The 22,362-nt window shown below is 51.9% G+C and overlaps 1 protein-coding gene across 8 annotated transcripts in view; it reads left to right on the top strand.

Annotated features, from left to right (window-relative positions):
* Positions 1–3,288: 3,288 nt before the first annotated feature.
* SEMA4A (semaphorin 4A) overlaps positions 3,289–22,362 on the top strand; it is a 31,338-nt gene continuing 12,264 nt past the window's right edge. The window contains exons 1-11 of one of the 8 annotated variants that reach the window (XM_054468753.2): positions 6,932–6,990; positions 10,440–10,673; positions 11,464–11,631; positions 13,335–13,495; positions 14,999–15,061; positions 15,317–15,415; positions 15,648–15,753; positions 17,357–17,473; positions 17,817–17,941; positions 18,219–18,391; positions 19,817–19,967. In XM_054468753.2, the coding sequence (XP_054324728.1) occupies positions 11,493–11,631; positions 13,335–13,495; positions 14,999–15,061; positions 15,317–15,415; positions 15,648–15,753; positions 17,357–17,473; positions 17,817–17,941; positions 18,219–18,391; positions 19,817–19,967 (1,134 nt within the window). In that variant the 5' untranslated portion in view covers positions 6,932–6,990; positions 10,440–10,673; positions 11,464–11,492. Of the gene's footprint in view, positions 3,311–6,877; positions 6,991–7,145; positions 7,161–10,272; positions 10,674–11,463; positions 11,632–13,334; positions 13,496–14,998; positions 15,062–15,316; positions 15,416–15,630; positions 15,754–17,356; positions 17,474–17,816; positions 17,942–18,218; positions 18,392–19,816; positions 19,968–22,362 lie in introns of those variants that run through there. The other 7 variants (XM_054468896.2, XM_054468830.2, XM_063653877.1 and 4 more) reach the window with 7 other exon arrangements.

The following is a 22,362-nucleotide window of genomic DNA, read 5'->3' as shown; positions in this document are numbered from 1 at the left end:
TCTCTTTCTCTTTTCTTTTCTTTTCTTTCTTTCTTTTTGCATTTTTTTTTTTTGTATTTTTAGTAGAGATGGGATTTTGCCATGTTGCCTAGGCTGGTCTTGAACTCCTGGCTTCAAGCAATCCACTGGCCTCGGTCTCCCAAAGCACTGGGATTACAGGCGTGAGTCACTGTGCCCGGCAAGATTATCTTCGTCATATTGCTCTTTGTTTATTGGTGTTTGGGGTTTTTTTAGAGTTGGAGCCTTACTATGTTGCCCAGGCTGGCCCTGAACTCCTGGACTCAAGCAATCCTCCTGCTTCAGCCTCCTGAGTAGCTGGGACTATAGGCACCCCAGCTTCATAGCAGTCCTTAAGATTAGGAGGGGGCCAGGTGTGGTGGCTCACACCTGTAATCCCAGCACTTTAGGAGGCCAAGGAGAATGGATTGCTTGAGTCCAGGAGTTTGAGACCAGCTAGGGCAACATAGTGAGACCCTGTCTCTATTAAATTTAAAAAATAATAATAATAAAATAAAAGATTAAGAGAGGGAGGCTGAGGCAGGTGGATCACAAGATCAGGAGTTCAAGACCACCCTGGCCAAGATAGTGAAACTGGACTCTACTAAAAATCTTTCAGTTCGTAACCACACGCACACAAACTCTTGTCCCTAGCCCAGTCGTCTCCATTCTCCAGAGGACGATTTCACGCCTCTGCCTCTCTCTTTACTCTCAGCTGCTTTACACCAAGGAGACTGCCCTTGTCAAGGTCCCCAGCACCCTGCACATTGCTAACCCAGTGACCACTTCTCAGTCCTCATCTAACTTGACCTTGTTTGTCCTGGGAGTCTGGTCCTCAGCCTACATTGCCGATCCTTTCTTTTCTCCCTGGCCTCTAAGAGATGGAGTGCCCCAGGGCTCAATTCTCTTCTCTGTCTACACTCAGGCCCTAAGAGAGTTCCTCCAGGCCCATGGCTTTAATGACTGTGCCTATGTTGGTGACTCTTTATCCTTCAGCCTGTTCCTTTGCCTGGAACCCCAGACCGGAATCCCCACTTAAAGGTCTGACGGCATCTCAAAGTTAACATGTCCAACACTGCTACCCCGATTTCCACCTACCCCCAGTCTGCTCTGCTTATCATCTTCTCCATCTCAGCTTATGACCGCACCATCCTTTCCAGTTGCTTTAGCCATAAATCCTGGAGTCATCTTTAACTTCTATTTTCCTCTCATACTTCACATTCAGTCCATTAGTAAAACTCCATCTTTAAAATATGTCTGGAATCTGGCCAGGTGCAGTGGCTCACACTTGTAATCCCAGCAGTTTGGGATGCCGAGGCGGGTGGATCACCTGAGGTCAGGAGTTCAAGACCAGCCTAGCCAACAAGGTGAAACCCTGTCTCTACTAAAAATACAAAAATTAGCCAGCTGTGGTGGCACGCGCCTGTAATCCCAGCTACTCGGGAGACTGAAACAGGAGAATTGCCTGAACCTGGGAGGCAGAGGTTGCAGTGAGCCTAGATCATGCCACTGTACTCCAGCCTGGGCAACAGAGTGAGACTCCATCTCAAAATAAAATAAAATAAAAAATAAACACAATAAAATAGTCTGGAATTCAGGCCATTCTCATCACCGCTGCTGCCACCACCATCATCTGTTGTCTGGATTATGGCATTAGTTTTATAACTGGTCTCTTGCCTTTGCTCTGTAGTTTATTCTCTACACAGCAGCAGAGTGATCCTTTAACAGTTTGGTCACTCCTCTGCTCAGAACCCTCAGCGTCTTCCCAAAGCACGAAAATGATAAAGCCAAAGTCTTCACAATGGCATACAAAGCCATGCATGATGACCCCTCCCACTTCATCTGTCACTATTCTCCCTTGTTCTCACCCCACTGGAGCTACCGTGGCTGCCTAGATATTCCTAGAACACGCCACCCACACACCTGCTTCAGGACCTCTGAACTAATGGTTCCCTCTGCCTGGACCATTTTTCTCATCAGGTATCTGCATGCCTTGTTTTCACTCTTTCTTCAGATCTCTATTCAAATGTCAGTGTCCAGTAAAGCCTTCCCTGACCGAATTACATTATATATTTTATTTTACTTTTTGAGGTAGGGTCTCACTCTATCACCCAGGCTGAGTGCAGTGGTGTGATCATGGCCCACTGCAGCCTCGACCTCCCAGGATTTAAACGATCCTCCTGCCTCGGCCTCCCAAAGTGCTAGGATAACAGGCATAAGCCACCATGCCCAGCCCCCTTACCAAATTTTATTATTATTACTTTTTTGAGATGGAATCTCGCTCTGTCACCCAGGATGGAGTGGATTATGTGATCTGGCTCACTGCAACCTCTGCCTCCCAGGTTCAAGCGATTCTCGTGCCTCAGCCTCCCAAGTAGCTGGGATTACAGGCATGAGCTGCCATGCTCAGCTAATTTTTGTATTTTTAGTAGAGACAGGGTTTCACCATGTTGACCAGGCTGGTCTTGAACTCCTGGCCTCAAGTGATCCACCCACCTCGACCTCCCAAAGTGCTGGGATGACACTACCACACCCAGCCCCCTGACCAAATTTTATAAAAGAGTAGCATCTTCCTCATCCCGAGTTTTAACCTCCCAGCCACTCTTTCTTATTTATTTTTCTCTGGGACATTTAACACTATTGAACATACATTACACTTGTGTATTTGTGTCTTCCACCAAAATACATACACCTGAGGGGCAGGTCTTTTGTTGTTTTTTTCGTGCTAAGTCCCCAGTACCTAGTGCAGTGCCTGACTATATTGTAGGTGCTTTATAAGTATTTAAAGTAAATGCATAGACTCAGAAATTGAATTGCTCAATATGAGAAGTTTTTTTTTTTTTTTTTGAGACAAGGTCTCACCATGTTGTCCAGGCTGGAGTACAGTGGCTATTCACAGGCTTGATCATAGCATCATAGCTCACAGCAGCCTTGGGTTCCTGCCAGCTTCCCAAGTAGCTGGGACCGCAGGCACGCGCCGCCATCCTGCCCAGCTATGTGAGCACTTTTGCAGAACCTGAGACCTATTGCCAAGTATCATCCCAAAGAGTGGAACTAATTTTCACTTTAACCACTAGTGGGCAGGTTATTACCATTCTCATTTTAATGAAGGCGGCTGAGACCCAGTGAGAGAAGAGGTTTACCCCAACTCACCCAGGACTCCAGATTCTCAGAAAATACAGTGGCAACTCAGAATACTGTGGGAAGACCAGGGAGGCTTTGCAGAGGAAAGGGTTGTTTTGGCATGGAAGGACAAGAAGAGTTTCATCAAGTGGAAATGAGAACTACTATCCCGGAAGAGTACATCTTCCAGGTGGGAGATACGGTAGGAACAGAAAGTCAGAGAAAGGCGGAGTCCAGGCTGCCTGGGGAAAAGCCCTCCCTCACTAAAGGGTCAGGAGGGGACTACAGTACCCTGCGGGGAGTTTGAAATTAATTGCATGGGCCCTGGGAAGCCAGGGAGGGTTGTGAGTAGAGGGGTGATATGAGAATTGAGGCTTTCTGCTATTTGTCTGTCTGCTATCTTCTGTCTCCATTTTCTTTGTCCTTCTCTTCTGCTGTGGGTTTCTCTCAGCTGCCCCAGCCCCTCCTGGCATAACTAAGATTTTCTTTTTCTATGTCACAATCCTGACAGCCTATCAGGAAGCAGAGGGAGCGGGTGAGCCAGGGTCCTCCTCAGAGCCTTGGTGCCCCCATTGCGCTGTGCCCAGAGGGGCAGAGAAAACAAGACTTGGAGAGGCAACTGGAAGGGAAGGTGCCTCCTACGCCCCCCTGACTGACTCTGGGGTGCTGGCCTCCCCCTGCCTTCTAGGGCCAGGCCTCAGGCCCTTCCACTTCTTGGGCTGATTCTCCGTGCCTAGTACCAGTTGGTGCCAGCTGGCAGCTCTCACCGGAGACTGAGGTGGCCCGCATATGGGGGAGGGGAGGAAGTGGGCAAGAGCCCAAGGGGAACAGAGGGCAGGGTCTGAGGAGGTGGAGTCAGAAGCCGCGTGGCCAGCATGGGGGTCTCATGGGATGAGGGAAAAGTGAGGCAGAGGGCCCTGGGGGCTTCCAGGGGAGTAGGGGAGGTGTCAGGTGGTCCCCTCTTTGGCTCTCCTGCCGCTGGCAAGTCCAGTCCTCTCCCCACCACCTACTTTCCTCTACACTCACCCCCTTAAGCTGCCCCTGGCTAATTCTCCTTGGTCCCTTTAAGAGCTGCCTGGGAACTGGGGCACTGGAGGGGGCTGGCAGGGCCCCTACCCCTCCCTGCCATGCCTGGCCCTGCTCCACCCCCTGTCCGGTGCAGACTCTGCTGGAAGTCTTGGACGCCTGGGTTAGGGTCTCCACTTCTGGGCTGGGGGTAAGGCTTAAAAGTGGTGGGGAAGGGGGACTGTGGTCCCTGGGGTGGGAGGGAGGGGCGGGATGCCAGAACTCTGGGACTATGGACATGGAGTGTCTGTGTGTCAACTCCAATGGACAATGCAGGGGGTGGTCTTCTGGCCTCTACTGGGGGAGGGGCAGCCTCAGGGATCTTGAGGGGCATATCCTAAGGAGCAGGATGCCTGGGTCTCCTCCCTCCACTCCCCCATCTCGTTTCCCCAAGACCTTCATTTTCTAAATTCCATCAGCCACTGCTTGCCCCCTGCAATCAAAGATGCAGGGTCCCAACATCCCCCCTCCCCACAGGTGGGGAAATTGAGGCTAGAAAAACCAGAGGAAACAGAATTATGTATGCTGCAGCAGGAGAAATGGAGATTAGCTTGTGGAAAGGCTCTCTCTCCCTCTCCACCTCACAGAACTGCAAACAGGAGGCCTGGGTGTCCAACTCACTCCAGCGAGTTTCTAACTGTGGCTATGGCCACCACCCTGGACTATGTCCCTACTCTCTCATCAAGACTATTTAGCTCTTTTCTGGAAGTTTTGATTCTCATATGGCAAGGCCAGGGGAGGTCCCTGAAGTCTGGCTGGGTTACCTGGATTGAAGTGGAGCCAGGTGGGATCTATAGGCTCCCCCATTCCCTTGGGTTATTTCAGAAATGTGGCTCCTTCTTCCTCTGCCACAGAGACTGGATCCAATTCCCCTAAAAGGGAAGAAAATAGGGGCAGGGACTCAAGGATGTCCAATGGGGGTGTGAGGGCTTCCTGCAGTTCACCCGCTTCCTTCCTGTTATCATACTAGTTCAGGGTCCTCTACTCCCCACCATCTTAATCTCAAATCATGTGTCCCAGTCCCAGGGGAGAGAAGCCTGAACAAGCAGGTCCTTTCTGAGTCACCACAGCCGAGATGCAGAGGGGCAGTGAGGGTGGAGTGTCAGGAATCAGTGGGGACATGGCGGCCCCGCTCAGGGTCCACTTCCGATTTCAGCACATGCCATGCCCTCCTTGCTTCACCACAAAGCAAATGCTCAACCACCACCCCAACTCAGATCTAAAGGGGAACCAGTCTTGGTCCATGAAACCCTCTATCCGGGGCCGACAACGGCACACTCATTTCCTTCCTCTTAAAAATACTATGAAGTCTGGTGGAGCCATGCTGCTCCCAGGCAGGCTGAAAAGCCATTATTTTATGGATGTGAGGCAGGGAGGGTAAATGCTCTGCCCAGCATCACACAGCAGGCTACAGGCAACCAGGCCTGGGATCCAGGGCCCTTTGTCCCAGACTCATGGTGCCTTTTCTAGTCCCCTGCCAGCTGAGAGAGAGAGGCCAGCCTGGAAGGGGCTTTTTCTTTTTTCTTTTTTTTTTTTTTTGAGATGGAGTTTCGCTCTCGTTGTGCAGGCTGGAGTGCAATGGCGTGATCTCGGCTCACTGCAACCTCCGCCTCCCGGGTTCAAGTGATTCTCCTGCCTCAGCCTCCCGAGTAGCTGGGACTGCAGGCATGCGCCACCATGCCCGGCTAATTTTGTATTTTTAGTAGAGATGGGGTTTCTCCAGGTTGGTCAGGCTGGTCTTGAACTCCCGACCTCAGGTGATCCGCCCGCCTTGGCCTCCCAAAGTGCTGGGATTACAGGCATGAGCCACCGCGCCCGGCCTGAAGGGGCTTTTACAACTCTTCATTTTACCAACAAAGTTAGGGCCCAGTGGAGACAGAAGGGAGCTCTAGTAACAAGGCTGTTTAGGATCAGGGCTGGGAGAGGGCACAGGCTTGGCTCCCAAAAAGGCTCCATACAAACCACTGCCTGCCTGTGCTCCTCCCCGAATGGGAAAGAATCCAGCTGTCTTCTTTCCCTATGCCCATCTAGTCTAGACCCTTGGAAAGTCCTTTGTGAAGTCTGCTCTCTACAGCACAAACCTTTCCCTCTTAATACGTCTCAGAGGGTGTTAGCCACAGAAGGCTTCTGGGGGAGCCACCTTCTTCTCAGGCAGCTTAGGAAGGAGAGGCAGAACCTGAACCTGGCAGTGAACCCCCTCCCTCAGAAGTCAGGATACTGTAAATAGAAGAGGGCTCCTTGGGGTTCTTAACAGAGTCTGTCCCTTGGCTTATTTGCATAGATATTTGTGGGCTCATTCGTGTCCTCATTGGCAAACTGAATTTGCATGGGGTTGGGCTGCGGTCCAGCTGTGTCGCCCCGGCGTATACACAGTTCCCAGGGTAGAGGGAAACCCAGAGGAACTGGTTGTAAAGAGGAATGGGCCCCAGTTGACCCCCTGAACCCAGGTGGTGACATGTGCACGGTGGTGCCTGCTGAAGGTGCGCAAGGGAGCTGAGCAGGGACCGGGGGCTACTGTACCCACTTTCCACCTCCTCCCGCATCTGGAGCCCCTCCTCCTCCACATGTGTGAATCCAGGAGCCACAGAAGGTGGAGCACAGTGGGACACGGGTAGGAGGAGGAAGAATATGGGGAGATTCTAGTCCCTCCCACTTAGAGATGCGGTCGCCATGGTGACTGAGGACCAGTGAGGCGGGATGGGGTTGAGAATGGGGGTGGGGGTGTGGCAGGGGCTGAGGCACTGGGAGATTGGAAAGCCTGGCATTCCAGAGGGAGGGAAACGCAGCGGCATCCCCAGGCTCCAGGTAAGGGAGCGGGAGAGCTGACAGTTCTGAAGGGAGAGGGCGGGGCCATTGTCTGGTGCTGGCTCTGCCCTAAGGAGGGGGCAGACAGAGGGGTCGGGCTATTGTGTGTGATACTCAGCGCAGCCTTCCAGAGCTAGTCAGACTGGAGGAGGGGACCTGGGAAGCTCTGGGTAAGGGGTTAGGAGGGACTGAGCTGGTGGGTGGCAAAAAGGCTGGGAGACAGTGGGCATGGGAAGAGGTGGAGGGACACAGGGGGCGTAGAGGTTTGGGGATGTCCCTAGTGCCTGTACACGCTAGGCACTCAATACATATAAGTTGACTTGACTTGCTTGTGATCATAACAAGAGGGCAGATGAGGGCCAGGGCAGATGAGGGCCAGGGCAGGTGGAGCTAAGGCAGGGAAGCCAGGAGGCAATGCTCCCTGGAACTGGGCTCTTCTGTGGGCTGCCCCTGAAGCTGAAAGGGAGGAGGTGGGGGAAACTGGACCTGCCAGATCACTGGTGAAGCCAGGAGCTGCTTCTCTCCTGGCTCCAGGAGCTGTTCCTTTAGTGAAGCATCCGTGTTCTGCAGGGGCTCAGAAGAGACTGAGCGTCTGGGGCTGGTTGAAGCTCAGAGGTAGCATGGAGTCGGGACGGGAAGCAACCTCTCCATCTCCCCTCCCACCTCCACATCTAGACCTTTCCTCTGTACAATAGAATCTGGCAGGAAGGGGCTACCATCGCATGCTGTGTAAGGGTTGCAGGGGACGAGCTGGACTCTGGCAGGGCAGACGGTGCACTCAGTGTTGTTGTCATGGCAGGACCCAAGGCTGGGCTCCAGGTCTTGTGGAGAAATGGGCTGGGGGAACCCCCAGATTGGAGCTATTAAATGGCATGGCCCCTGTGGGCGGGTCCCTGAACATCTGACCCCTTCCCACTGCCACCCCACCTGACCTGCTGCCTGACACCATTCCCAGCCAAGGTACTTCCGCTCCTTGGCCTTGGTTTCCTCATTTGTACGGTTGTCAGGAAGGGTATGTCTGAGTACTCTGTCAGCCCTGAGCTTCTTTGATGCTGTGTGCAGGACCTGCTATATTATTTGTGGGGCCCAGTGCAAAATAAAAATGTAGAGCACCTTGTTTAAGTGTTATGAGGACTTTCAACAGAGCAACAACAGAGCATTAAACCAAGTGCGGCCCTTCTGAGCACAGGGCCCTGTGTGGCTGCACAGATCTCATGCCCACGAAGCCGCCACTGGCTGGGGCCCTGCCAGCTGAAGCAAGGGAGATGGCAGTGGGGCTTGGGGGGGTCTGACTCCAGAGACTCTGGTGTGAGGGGTGCACTGCTGGGGGCAGGGTGCCCTTCCCATTGTGCTCTTTTTGACCAGGAGGCCCTTGCAGAGGCAGGGGGTGGTAACTCACAGCCTTCCTTCAAGGAGGTTTCTGTTCCCTCTGAAACGCTTTATTGACACAAATAAGCTTGCTCATAAGGGCCACGCTTGGGGCCGGGCGCAGTGGCTCACGACTATAATCCCAGCACTTTCGGAATCTGAGTCAGGCGGATCACTTGAGGTCAGGAGTTTGAGACCAGGCTGGCCAGCATGGTGAAACTGCATCTCTACTAAAAATACAAAAAAAATTAGCCGGGCTTGGTGGCACATGCCTGTAGTCTCAGCTACCTGGGAGGCTGAGGCAGGAGAATGGCTTGAACCCAGGAGGCGGAGGTTGCAGTGAGCCGAGATCGCACCACTGCACTCCAGCCTGGGCGACAACAGAGCAAGACTTCGTCTCAAAAAAAAAAAAAAGCCCACGCTTGGTTTAATGCTCTGCTGTTGCCCTGTTGAAAGTCCTCAGAAATCACCCCAGAGATCTTGTTTCTTAGCCTAGAGTAGATAAAGCTCATTACGCTCCCAGCCCACCCTCGCCTTCTCTATCCAAGTGGCTCAGAAGTATGGACTGGGGCAGGAGGGAGGACTGAGGGACTAGGACTCTGTAGAGTCTTTGTAGCTAAGAGATTTGCTATTGAATGAGGCAGATCTGAATTTAACTTGGCTTCTAGCTGTGTAACCTCCCTTCTTGATCTGTAAAATGGGATTATGGCAGTACCTAGCGCTAAAATTGTTGGGAGGACTAAAGCCTGATAGTGTGAACTATTCATATTGACTAGAGGGGCTGGGGAAGATGACGTCCGGAGTTGGGAGAATTCTGGATGTCTGGAGGAAGAACTAGGGGCAGGGCATGGAGTCTATCACTTCCAGAAAGGCAGGAATAGGACATCAGGCTGGGAGTGTGGGGCTGGAACTCCCCCAACCTCCCTGTATCAGAACTCCTCCCAGTGACCCAAATAAGCCAATCTGTTTAAGCAGAGAGGCCCAGGGGCAGACTGGCTTCCCAAATCTGAGCTGGGCGCTGGGGAGACACAGAAGATAGGGTCTGGATAAATGGGAGTTTCTCTTGATTCTAAGAAGCTGGAAGGGACCTGGCAACCAGCCTCTGGGAGAGTCTGGGGGAGTCCTAGGCAAGTCTTGACAGAAACGATTGTCAGGCAGGATATGTCTGAGACCAACCCCTGGGGAAATTGAGAGAGATGAAAGAAGGCTGAGTACCTCAGATGAGGAATTATAAGGAGTAGCCTGAGCTGTAACATCCCCCATGTTGTCTGGTGCTGTAGCAGGAGGGATGGAAGTTACACTATAGGAAGGACTTCCTGCCAGGGAGGAATGTGCATGTCAGATGGAAGTGGATTATTTATTAGAGTTGGATTAGCCCTGGGATGTCTGTGCTCTTTAACCCGCAGTCAGCTGACCATGTTGAGTGGGCAGGAACCTACCCACTTTGTAGGCCATGGAGTTCTTGGCGCTGGATGCCTCATTAACCCCGCGTTATGAGGCTCCCCCTGGAGCCTTTGGGGAGGGGTGAGCAGCCACCTTTGGGGGTTGGGTGCCTCCAAAGTGTGGTCCAGTGAGCACGAGTTCAGATGGGAAATGTTCTGGGCTTTCTACTGGCCTGATTTCTGGGCTTCCTATTGGCCTGATGTCAAAGAGTGATGGAGATTAGACTACAAGGGGGACTTCCTCAGCAAAATCATGGATAAGAGCCTAATACAATTCTTTTCTTTTATTTTTTTAAATATTATGGCCCAGCTGAGAGTGGGAGGTTTAAAGGTTAGACCACTGCAGGGACTTCCCAGTAGGTAGGAGTAGAGAGACCCCACCTTGTGGGTAAGTGAAAAGAGGAGTATGTCATGTCCCCTATCTGGGAAACCTTGAGAGCAAGAGGAGAAACCACTGCTAGGCTGGTTATACTGGCTGTGACATGATGGAGAGGCAGGGGAATCGCTGAAATGACCTAGAAGGGCCTTTTAAACTTTCTGGTTGGACCGAGCAGAGGAGGGAGAGAGAGGTGTGTCTCTTGTGAGGTAGGTGAACGTCTTTTTATTCCCTCCCAATCCACCAACTTCCGCCCAAGCCAGGATCTGTCACAACTCGAGAGGTGGAAATTCCGGTTTCCCTGGCCCAGAGCTCCCAGTGCTGGCTTTGGCATGATGGGCACCTGGAGGGCTGCACTCCCGTTCCAGCCAGGCTGAGCCTTCTGTCCCCTGCCTCTGGGGCCTGGGAACCCCCCTTCTTCTTTCTCCTGAATGGCACCCCCGCCCTAGAATCCAGACACCGAGTTTCCCACTGTGGCTGGTTCAAGGGTATGTGAGGTGAGATGTGTGGCTTGGGGTGGGTGGTCTTGGGGAAGATTATGTAGAGGCCCAGGGAGACAGACACAGGAGCAAGAGACAAGCGGGCCGGGGAGCTGCAGAGGCTGGGAGCCGGCCAGCCACCTCTGCCCAGGCAGCAATCCCGGGAAATGCTGATAACCAACCTGGCGGGATGGACCCTCATTGCCTCCCTGGAAGAATTGGGCCAGGCAGGCCTGAGCCTCAAAGACCCTGAACTCAGCTGAGGCTGGGGGAGAGATTAGAGCAGGCAGACTCAAACCCGGTCTGCCCACCTGGGTCAGAGCTGAGTATGAGGCACAGGTGTCAACAGATCTGAAAGTGACAGGAGAGTAAGGTCTGAGGAATTTATATTTTGGGTACAGGAATCTGCTCCCCAAAATGTTCCCTGCCCAGAGCCAGGCAACGGTTTGGGCTTGGGCTATGAGAAGAGGGAAGGCACAGGAGGAAAGGCAGGAAAGACTTCCTGAGAGTAAGGCAAGAAAAGGCAAACCAGAGCTGTTGGTGAGAAGACAGCAGAAGAAGCAGGATAGGGGACACCTGGGCTCCTACCCAGAGTGGACAGTGAGGTAACAGGCTGGGGCCTGGAAGGATGATGAAAGTGAGACTGTCTTAGGGCCCTTTCAGAGAGGGAACCTTCCCTGCCCTAATGCCCCCCCCGCCCCCGCCACCAGTACACACACTTCTGCTGCCTGGGGCTCTCCTATTGGTCCCCGGGGGGATGTGGTAAGAACTGCTCACCCAGAAAGTGCCCGGGTGCCTGTTTCCCCAGAGCTCCCTGGTGACAGTCTGTGGCTGAGCATGGCCCTCCCAGCCCTGGGCCTGGACCCCTGGAGCCTCCTGGGCCTTTTCCTTTTCCAACTGCTTCAGCTGCTGCTGCCGACGACGACCGCGGGGGGAGGCAGGCAGGGGCCCATGCCCAGGGTCAGATACTATGCAGGTAAGTGTCCGACGGCAGGAAGTGTGGGGATAGCAATAGAGAGCTGGAGGTGGGTGGAGGAAGGAGAGAGGAACAGAGGAGAGGGGGGAAATGGACATGGAGAAACAGGGACTCAGAGAGAGATGCCAGGGAGAAAACAGAGGGTTTCGGAGAAAGAGAGACACAGCCAGAAACAGAAGTCCGAAAGGAAAGAAAAGCCACTGGAGAGCAGATTGAGGAAAACAGGTGGCCACGGGGCCAGGGGCACGCTTCTTCCAGTTCTCCAAGTTGGTAATTTTTCTTTTCTACCTTAAATATCACTGTCACCAAGCTGGGCACCTCAAACTCCTAACTGCTTCACACTCCCAGGTACCCCAAAGTCAAGGCCCATGTTAGAAGACCATATGTGGACCCGGTGACCCGGGGCTCGCCAGGCCCATGCCAACCACATAGATCATGCTGGACCATACCATGTCCAGGACCATGGGATGGCTGGTTGGAGAATGGGCCCTGGAACCCACACGCAAGCACAGCTTGGCTGGTTTCTTACTGAGACTGTGGAGGCTGCTGGCCCCCTCACCTCCAGGGAGAAGACTCAGGAAAGGATGTAGACACTGTAGGAGTTGTAGGTGACTGGGCATGGCTGTGTCTTTAGCATCTTTCTGGGGCAATTGGTAAAAGAAATGTATATTGCCCATTGATGCAGAGACCTCCTCTGTGTTGGATGCTGGGCGTACAAACACAGATAAGCCTCAGCCCCTGCCCTCAAGGTGTTCACAGTCACAAGGGGGAAGCACATGAACAATCAGACCATCAATACAGGGTGATCTGTTCAGCAACTGAGGGGTTTATGCAGCTCTGGGGGAGGCCTGGCCTCCAGGAGATGCTCCTCCCTGAGGCTGGCCCTTCCATCCCGCAGCCACACCAGATTCCCCAACTCCTCCCCTCTGTCCTGTGTAAGATTCCCTGAGCCTGCAAAGGTATCAATTAGCTAGTCAGCTTTCTAACTAATGCAACAGTGCAAGTGCTAATGAGAGAGGATCTGAGGAGTTCCTTCCTTCTTGCTGATGTGCCAGTGGGACACGAAAATACACCCCCACCCACCCCACCATGCCAAGGTCATGGAGAGGACCTAGGTGAGCCTCCCACACCTGGCTCACCATCCCTGCCCAGGGGACATCCAGCCATGCCCACACGGATCTTTGAAGAAAAATGCTTCCTCTCTGCTCGTGGTGACTCTACTGCTGGGAATTTCCTTTAACAGAAGAGGAAGAAAGCAGGGGTGGTTGGGGGGATGGCGAGAGGGACTCTGACATACGCCCTCCTGTCTGCATATAGCTTTGCTGCTTGTGGCTGCCAACACTTTCCTGTTTGTCTGTCTGCCTGCTGCTCCTCATCCTAGTGAGGACCAAGGCGTCCTCCCCCACGGTAGCCGTCTCTGTCCCAGGCCTGGAAGAGCATCCATTGTGCCTCACTTTATTTCCTGTCCCAATTACCCTGCCTCTGGCTGCCTCTCCTCTCTATTGTGGGCTCAGCACACAAAGCTCTTGTGGCTGCCGGCGGGGTGGGGTGAAGGGAAGAACTGCTGGTGGAGGAGAGTGGATCTAGCTGCCAAGGCCTGGGGAGCACACTCAGGCAACCCTTCCCCTTCCCCCACTTTTATCTCAGGAGTCAGCTGCCTGCCCACCAAGTCCTCATCACTCTCTCTGTCTTACCTCCAACAGGGGATGAACGTAGGGCACTTAGCTTCTTCCACCAGAAGGGCCTCCAGGATTTTGACACTCTGCTCCTGAGTGGTGATGGAAATACTCTCTACGTGGGGGCTCGAGAAGCCATTCTGGCCTTGGATATCCAGGATCCAGGGGTCCCCAGGCTAAAGAACATGGTGAGAAGTCCAGGGATAAAGAGTGTGGGCTGGGAGTGAGGAGGGGGCCAGCAGCTACCCTGGGCTTGGCTGCCTGTGCATGAATAACAACTCAGTTGCTGTTATCTGTAATCACCAGTTCTCTTTATATGTATATTGTGGCAGTATAACAGACAGGAAATGTCGTGGCCTCACTTTTTTTTTTTTTGAGACGGAGTCTTGCTCCGTTGCCCCAGCTGGAGTACAGTGGCGCGATCTTGGCTCACTGCAACCTCCGCCTCCCGGGTTCAAGCAATTCTCCTGCCTCAGCCTCCCAAGTAGCTGGGACTAGCATGCACCACCATGCCAGGCTAATTTTAATGGAGACGAGATTTTACCATGTTGGCCAGGCTGGTCTCGAACTCCTGACCTCAGGTGATCTGCCTGCCTCAGCCTCCCAAACAGTTGGGATTATAGGCGTGAGCCACTGCACCCGGCCTGAGACTTCACTCTTCACTGGTATCGTGAATAGTGATTGAATAATATTAATTGCAAAAATGGCTGATACGGAAATCATTGACATATGAGATAAACACTGACTCAAATTATGTCAATAATTTGATATCTACCCACTAGTAGAAATCACTGATGCTTCTGTGTCTTTTTTTTTTTTTTTTTTTTGAGATGGAGTCTCACTCTGTTGTCCAGGCTGGAGTGCAATGGCGTGATCTTGGCTCACTGTAACCTCTGCCTCCCGGGTTCAAGCAATTCTGTCTCAGCCCCCCGAGTAGCTGGGATTACAGGCGCCCTCCACTAGGCGTTGCTAATTTTTCTATTTTTAGTAGAGACGGGGTTTTACCATGTTGGTCAGCCTGGTCTCGAACTCCCGACCTCAGGTGATCCGTCCGCCTCAGGCTTTCTAAGTGCTGGGATTACAGGCGTGAGCCACTGTGCCTGGCTGCTTCTGTCCTAGTCACCCTATTAATGGGAACAATGTGAGGAAGGAAGGAAGAAAGGGAGAGAAGGCACTAGCAATATAGCAATCACCTCCATGGTTCATGTATCCTGATGTGTAGTCTGCTGACCACCTGCACATATGAGATGCTGGTTAAAAATGCAGATTCTCTAAGGCGTGACCCAGGAACCAATTTGTTAAACAATTTCCCCAGGAAATGTGCGGTTTGACAACTGCTGCCATATATACCATCCATCGTGTTAGGTGTTTTGTATATGCCACCTGGTTGTATCTGCCAGTAGCCTATGAAATTGACCAAGATCTCTCAGTCAGGAAATAGCCAAGTCTAGATTTAAACTTGGGTCTGTCTGATTCCTTAGGCTGTGTTCAACTATGGAGCTATGTCTGATATCAGTATTATTCAAATAATAGCCATGGTCACAAACTGATGTTATTACTGCCCATCAGCATGTCACTAACCACCATGTCTGCTGGTGATTTCACATCAGAGCAGAGAAGGGAGGCAGGTCACAGCTAGAACTGAAGACCTCATTTCTTTTCATCTCGCCCTCCCAACTCCCCACTTTCAGATACCGTGGCCAGCCAGTGACAGAAAAAAGAGTGAATGTGCCTTTAAGAAGAAGAGCAATGAGGTAAGTGGAGGTGGGGGAGTGGGGGTAGAGTGGGTAGAGAGCCCTGGCATCCCTAGACCATCCCTGGATGACCTCAGGTTGGGCGGCAGTGGAGGGCACTCGTTTGCATGGTTATCTCCTGGATTATGTTCTACAGAGAGGTACAGGGACTGCCCCAGCATTACCTAGCCTTTCTCCTCAATGAGGGGGCAGCCTCTGGGGGTCCAGGAATTTGAGGCAAGTGGCCTGGAGACCTAAATTCTCTGTCTCCCTCAGACACAGTGTTTCAACTTCATCCGTGTCCTGGTTTCTTACAATGTCACCCATCTCTACACCTGCGGCACCTTCGCCTTCAGCCCTGCTTGTACCTTCATTGTGAGTTCTCTGGTGCCCAGCGCTCAGGCCCCCAAGCATCCCTTCTCACATCTACCCCCGGCTTTCCTCTGTAGCTCTGGAAAACTCTGGCCTACCAGATGCAGGACCCTCATGAACTTCCTGGCCCCAGACCAATTTCCCTCTGTGTCCCTTTCCCTTCCTTCCTCAAGCCCCTCATTTCCCAGATGTGAGACCTTGGCGTTCTGGTCCCCCAGCCTCTCTCCCCATTTAGGAACTTCAAGATTCCTACCTGTTGCCCATCTCGGAGGACAAGGTCATGGAGGGAAAAGGCCAAAGCCCCTTTGACCCCGCTCACAAGCATACGGCTGTCTTGGTGGGTGAGTATCAGGTTTCCCACTTCATCCCAACATCTGCTTTCTCCAGTCACGCTGTGAAATATGGAATATTACAGAGTTTTCCAAAAGGTAGGGGAAGCTGGGTGTAGTGATGCATGCATATGGTCCCAGTTATTTGGAAGCTGAGGTTGAAGGATGCTTGAGTTTAGGGGTTTGAGTCTAGCCTGGGCAACACAGCGAGATCATCTCAAAAAAAAAAAAAAGGCCTCAGTGCCTCACGCCTGTAATCCTAGCAGTTTGGGAGGCTGAGGTAGGTGGATCACGTGACCCCAGGAGTTTGAGACCAGCCTGGTCAACATGGTGAAACCCCATCTCTACTAAAAATACAAAAATTAGCCAGGCATGGTAGGGCGCACCTATGGTCCCAGCTACTTGGGAGGCTGAGTCACAAGAATTACTTGAACCCAGGAGGTGGAGGTTGCAGTGAGCCAATATCGTGCCACTGCACTCCAGCCTGCGCAACAAAGCAAGACTCTGTCTCAAAACAAAACAAAACAAAAAATGCAGAGGAAAGAGAGAGAGAGGGAAGCCAGAAGCCTCAGAGCACAAGATCAGAGGGAGAATTAAGCACCCCAACCACCAGCTCCTGCTGAAATTGCCACAAAAAGTGGTGGAGAAAGATGCATGTGGAGAGACTCAGAGACACAAGGGCTCGGGAAGGGTATTGGGTAGAGAAGAGGCCTGAGACTGAGCCACTGTTCAACAATTGTGTGAACACTTCCTCGGATGTACTGGGCACTGTGCTGGGCAGTATAGGAGTTATAAACAAGAAATCAGTCCGGGTGCAGTGGCTCACACCTGAAATCTCAGCACTTTAGGAGGCTGAGGCGGGTGGATCATTTGAGCCCAGGAGTTTGAGACCAGCTTGGGCAATAGTATAGTGAGACCTTGTCTCTACTGAAAACAAAACAAAACAACAACAACAACAACAAAATTAGCCGGACAAGCGCCTGTGATCCCAGCTACTTGGGAGGCTGAGGTGGGAGGATCGCTTGAGAAGGTCAAGGCTACAGTGAGTTGTGGTGGCACCACTGCACTCCAGCCTGGATGTGAGCAAGACCCTGTCTTGGAAAAAAAAAAAAAGGGAGAGAGAAACTATGTCTCAATGCACTACTGGACACCAACCATTACAGACTTCCCACCTGCCTTCCTGGAGTAGATGGCCTTCGGCTTTTCAGCAGGACCTTGAAAAGATAGGTAGACAGATGGCAGGGAAGGTGTTCCAGGGAGAGAAGGGTAGGACCCAAGGTGTGGAAGTGGAAAACACAGTCACCTTCCAGGATCAGTAAGTGATTCTACTTGGCAAGTGGTTCAGCTAGGTATGTGAGGAAGTAGCCACAGAAAGGCTGGAAAAGTGCCCAAACACGGAGGGCCACACAGGATGGCCATTTCCTGTGGAGAGAGGAAGCTAAGAGGGGTGCTTAGTGAGGAGGGGGAGCTGGCCTTTGAGGCTCCCCAGGAAGGTGCAGAACTGATGCAGGGCCGCCGAGACTGATATGGAGGCTAGCCCCAGTCAGTCAGGTCTGTGGAGGGCAGAGGAGCCCTCTACCCCATCAGTTCTCTCTTCTCCTCTCCCCCACCCTAGATGGGATGCTCTATTCTGGTACTATGAACAACTTCCTGGGCAGTGAGCCCATCCTGATGCGCACACTGGGATCCCAGCCTGTCCTCAAGACCGACAACTTCCTCCGCTGGCTGCATCGTAAGGACCTGACCCCCGCTGGCCTCCTTTCCTGAGTCCCGGTGACCTTGCTAATTCACTCAACTTTCATTTGCGGAAGGTACAATGTGTCCATTACTGTTAGGCGCAGGGGGTATATGGCAGGGAAGAAGGCAAATCTCCGGTCCTCTTGAAGCTTTCATCTTATATAAACACATTAAAGAAGTACCAGTCATCCCCACCCCACATCGCTACCCTTCGACAAGCTGTGGGACCCGAGGAAGCCTGTGTCCTGGCCTCCAGGGCCAGACCAAGGGTTTTCACTCAGGCAAACCCAGGGCATCCAGGGGCTCAGTCCCTAAGCCCATGTGCCCCTCCCCCGCAGATGACGCCTCCTTCGTGGCAGCCATCCCTTCGACCCAGGTCGTCTACTTCTTCTTCGAGGAGACAGCCAGCGAGTTTGACTTCTTTGAGAGGCTCCACACATCGCGGGTGGCTAGAGTCTGCAAGGTCCGCGGCCTGGGCGGGGGGCGGGGCTAACTGGAGGAGAACCAATAGGGAGATGGCAGGGGCAGGACTGAGTGGTGGGCCCCCAATGAGAGCGGGGGAGCGGGGCAGGGGACAAGCGGGGCTGGGGGGGCGGGGCGGGGGACAGGCGGGGCTGGGGGGGCGGGGCGGGGACACGCCGAGCTGCGGGGGGCAGGGAGGACACGCGGGGCTGGGGGGGGGTTGGGGGGGCGGGGCGGGGGGCACCCGGGGCGCCCCCTGACTCTCCTTGTGCCCCCAGAATGACGTGGGCGGCGAAAAGCTGCTGCAGAAGAAGTGGACCACCTTCCTGAAGGCCCAGCTGCTCTGCACCCAGCCGGGGCAGCTGCCCTTCAACGTCATCCGCCACGCGGTCCTGCTCCCCGCCGATTCTCCCACAGCTCCCCACATCTACGCAGTTTTCACCTCCCAGTGGTGAGCAGCAGGGCTGGACCATGGGGGCTGGACACGGGACTTGACGCCAGTGAGGCCCCAGCTCGTGAGCGGAGGCAGGAATTGACATGAGCCAGCACCTATTCAGCACTTTCACATAGGAAGGCATTAAATCGTCACCACCTCTCAGGAATTTGACTCATGCCCTTTTTGTAAATGGGAAAAATAAGTTAGAACTCAGAGAGGTTCTAACTAGTTTATATTCTGCCTAGTTCCAAAAGGGATAGGAAGCATTTTACAAAAGGCAAATATTAAAATCGATAAAATAGATAAAGAAATGGTAATAAAAGGAGAGTATGAGAAGCCAGGGGTAAGGCCAACACACTACAAATGCTTGTCATAAGATGTAGTATAGTCCCTGGATGCCAGCCACAAATTTAGCTCTGCACTTCCTAATGGCCAGGGCAAACAGGGAAACACCATTCGTATCAGAAGATAAAAATAAAGTCGGCCGGGTGCGGTGGCTCATGCCTGTAATCCCAGCACTTTGGGAGGACGAGGCGGGCAGATCACGAGGTCAGGAGATCAAGACCATCCTGGCCAACATGGTGAAACCCCGTCTCTACTAAAAATACAAAAATTAGCTGGGTGTGGTGGCGCATGCCTGTAGTCCCAGCTACTCGTGAGCCTCGGGCAGGAGGATCCCATGAACCCGGGAGGCGGAGGTTGCAGTGAGCTGAGATCGCACCACTGAACTCCAGCCTGGCAACACAGTGAGACTCCGTCTCAAAAAAATAAATAAAGTCATTGCTTGAAGGTTGAGAAAGGTTAACCAATTTGTCCAAGGTCCCCAAGTCATGGTCTGGCCCCACAGTGTTTAGGTACCTGCTGACAATGTGTCAGGTACCAAAGGTATTTGGGGTAAGTGGGGTCTGGTATCCACAGGATCCAGAACTGAGAGCCTGGTGTATACAGTAGTCAGCTTCAAGAGAGCAGAGAAACAGACCTCCTGTCTCCACAGACCAGGGCTGAGGAATAATAACAGTCTGGTAGTTAGGCACTGGTCGGTTCTCTGAGGACCAGGGATCCAAGAGACTCAAAGAAAGAGGGGTTGTGTGGAGCCAGGCTAGAGCTGGTTACACTGTCCCTCCAATGGGTACAGCCCAGTGTAGGCAGGACAGGCAGGGGCCACCCCACGGCCTGAGCCCCAATTAATTCTCATTAAGGATAATCAGACTTCAAATCCCAAGATGGGCCTAGAGCCAGGCCCTGGGCCAGAGTCAGGGAATTCCATGGGGCTCCCTTGGCCCTTATCAACACAGTGAGGGGAAGGAGTGGTAGCTGGAGGCTGGCCCAGCTCTCCACACTCTTGCTTCCTGGGTTTTCTCACTGAGGGTGGGCCAGGCTGGAGAGAGAGCTGCTGGTGTGGCAGAGACCACAGACAATGTTCCCTCTGACTGTCTCCAGGCAGGTTGGCGGGACCAGGAGCTCTGCGGTTTGTGCCTTCTCTCTCTTGGAGATTGAACGTGTCTTTAAGGGGAAATACAAAGAGTTGAACAAAGAAACTTCACGCTGGACTACTTATAGGGGCCCTGAGACCAACCCCCGGCCAGGCAGTGTGAGTACTACCCCCCATACTGAACACAGTCTACACACACATGATGTGCATGAAAAAACACCTATCGTGGCATAGTAAATGCCCAATAAATGTTAGTGTTCTCCACCCCACCAATCTCGTCTGCTCAGATGTACACCTGGTATAGCTGCTTACATTCCACATGTGCCTAGCACCCTTTTATACACAGAGCAGTTGCTGGAGCCATCTCCCTTCACCAAGGCTAAGTGTACACCAAATATCTGGGTATATCACTATGGAAACAAGGGAACATGGGCTGTGTGCCAAGGACTGTCTTGGGCATTGCCACCTGCATTTATTATTTAACTTTTTTAAAAAATCAGAGGCCAGGCCGGGCGTGGTGGCTCATGCCTGTAATCCCAACACTTGGGGAGGCCGAGGCAGATGGATCACTTGAGGTCAGGAGTTCGAGACCAGCCTGGCTAACATGGTGAAACCTCATCTCTACTAAAAATACAAAAATTAGCCGGGCATGGTGGCACGCGACTGTAATTTCAGCTACTGGGAGGCTGAGGCAGGAGAATTGCTTGAACCTGGGAGGCGGAGGTTGCAATGAGCCAAGATTGCACCACTGCACTCCAGCCTGGGTGATAGAGTGAGACTCAGTCTCAAAAAAGAAAAAAAAAAAAATCAGAGGCTGGGCATGGTGGCTCATGCCTGTAATCCCAGCCATTTGGGAGACTGAGACGGGAGGTTCACTTGAGGCTAAGAGTTTGAGACCAGCCTGGGCAACATTATAAGACTCTATCTCTACCAAAAAAAATGAGCTGGGCCTGGTGGCATGTGCCTGTAGTCAGCTACTCAAGAGGCTGAGGTGAGAGGATCGCTTGAGCCTAGGAGTTCAAGGCTGCAGTGAGCTATGATCATGAGAATGCACTCCAGCTTGGGTGCCCAGGGAAAGATGCTGTCTCTAAAAAAGTTTTTAAATGAAAAAAAAAACAAAAAACAAGAAAACAATCACCGCCTGGGCAACATGGTGAGACCCCACCTCTACAAAAGAAAAAAAAATCAGAGCTATTGTATGTACGTGATTTGAAGAATCAAATAGATCTAAAATGAAATAGATCTATAGGGTTGACTACAAAAAGCAGTCCTATTTCCCATCCTCCACCTCTCCCCAACCATTTTCAACTCTTTTAGCTGATTCTTTTCAAATTTATCTCAAAATCTCTAAATAACATGATTTATTGCTACTTCGTGATGTTTCAGTTTCAGACAGTATCTGTTGAATTCCCATTGTAGAAGGCGAGGATTTAACTATGTTCCCCAAACCCCACCTCCACCCAGTGGTGTGCTAGAGCTGACTTGCAGCAGCTAGCAAGAACTGTTTTTGCACATCTTTTTCCAAATTTGTGTTTAGTGATATTACATTGGTAGCTTGAAATTAGCCATGGTGGAAATATACATCACAGAAATCAGCAAACAATACAAATTGGCTTTCTAACCCTCTCCTGCAAAAGCTGACTTGGACCAACATACAGTAACTGCACCTACCCCCAATCTCCTAATGTAGTTTTCTAGTAATTTTGGTTAGATCAATATTTATATTATGACTCTTCTTATTCACAGCCTAGCCAGGTAGTAAGCCATGATTACTTTTCCTTTTTGCATAGCTTTGTTTTCCCTGGGGTTAGTAATTATCTTGACTTTTCTGCTTGCTTTGTTTTCTAAGCTCTTTATTTATTTTTATTTTTATTTTTTTTGAAACAGAGTCTCACTCTGTCACCCAAGCTAGAGTGCAATGGCGTGATCTCGGCTCGCTGCAACCTCTGCCTCCTGGGTTCAAGCGATTCTCCTGCCTTAGCCTCCCAAGTAGCTGGGATTACAGGTGTGTGCCACCACACCCAGCTAATTTTTGTAATTTTAGTAGAGATGGGGTTTCACCATGTTGGCCAGACTGGTCTCTAACTCCTGACCTCAGTTGATCCTCCTACCTCGACCTCCCAAAGCGCTAGGATTACAGGCATGAGGCACTGTGCCTGGTCTAAGCTCTTATCTTTAATTCAACCCCAAACTCTTCTTAAATTATCTGAATCTCTTCTGAAGACAGACCTATTAGCTTTTCTAACAGTTTCATCTTCCTGGAGAGCCTTCCTGACTGCTCCAGTCTAGACTAGTGCCCTCTACTCCCGGAGCACAGATGCCATACTGGAATCCCCCTGCCTCATCATCCTGGGGATTCCCTTTGCCTCTTTCCTGTGACAGATCTCGTGTTTCTTGTGTCCCATGGCTTCCTCTTTTTTTTTTCTTTTCAACTGTCTCATTTTGGCGGAGGTTATCCTTTGTAGATTCCTGGAAAAGGATACATGGCAGGTAAAACATTTTAAGATCTTGAGTGTCTGAAAATGTATTCTACTTTCCTATTTGATAGTTCGGC

This window comes from Pongo pygmaeus, chromosome 1 (genome assembly GCF_028885625.2).
Source record: "Pongo pygmaeus isolate AG05252 chromosome 1, NHGRI_mPonPyg2-v2.0_pri, whole genome shotgun sequence".
Classification (NCBI taxonomy): Eukaryota; Metazoa; Chordata; class Mammalia; order Primates; family Hominidae; genus Pongo; species Pongo pygmaeus.
This window is presented reverse-complemented; position numbering and strand designations above follow the sequence as displayed.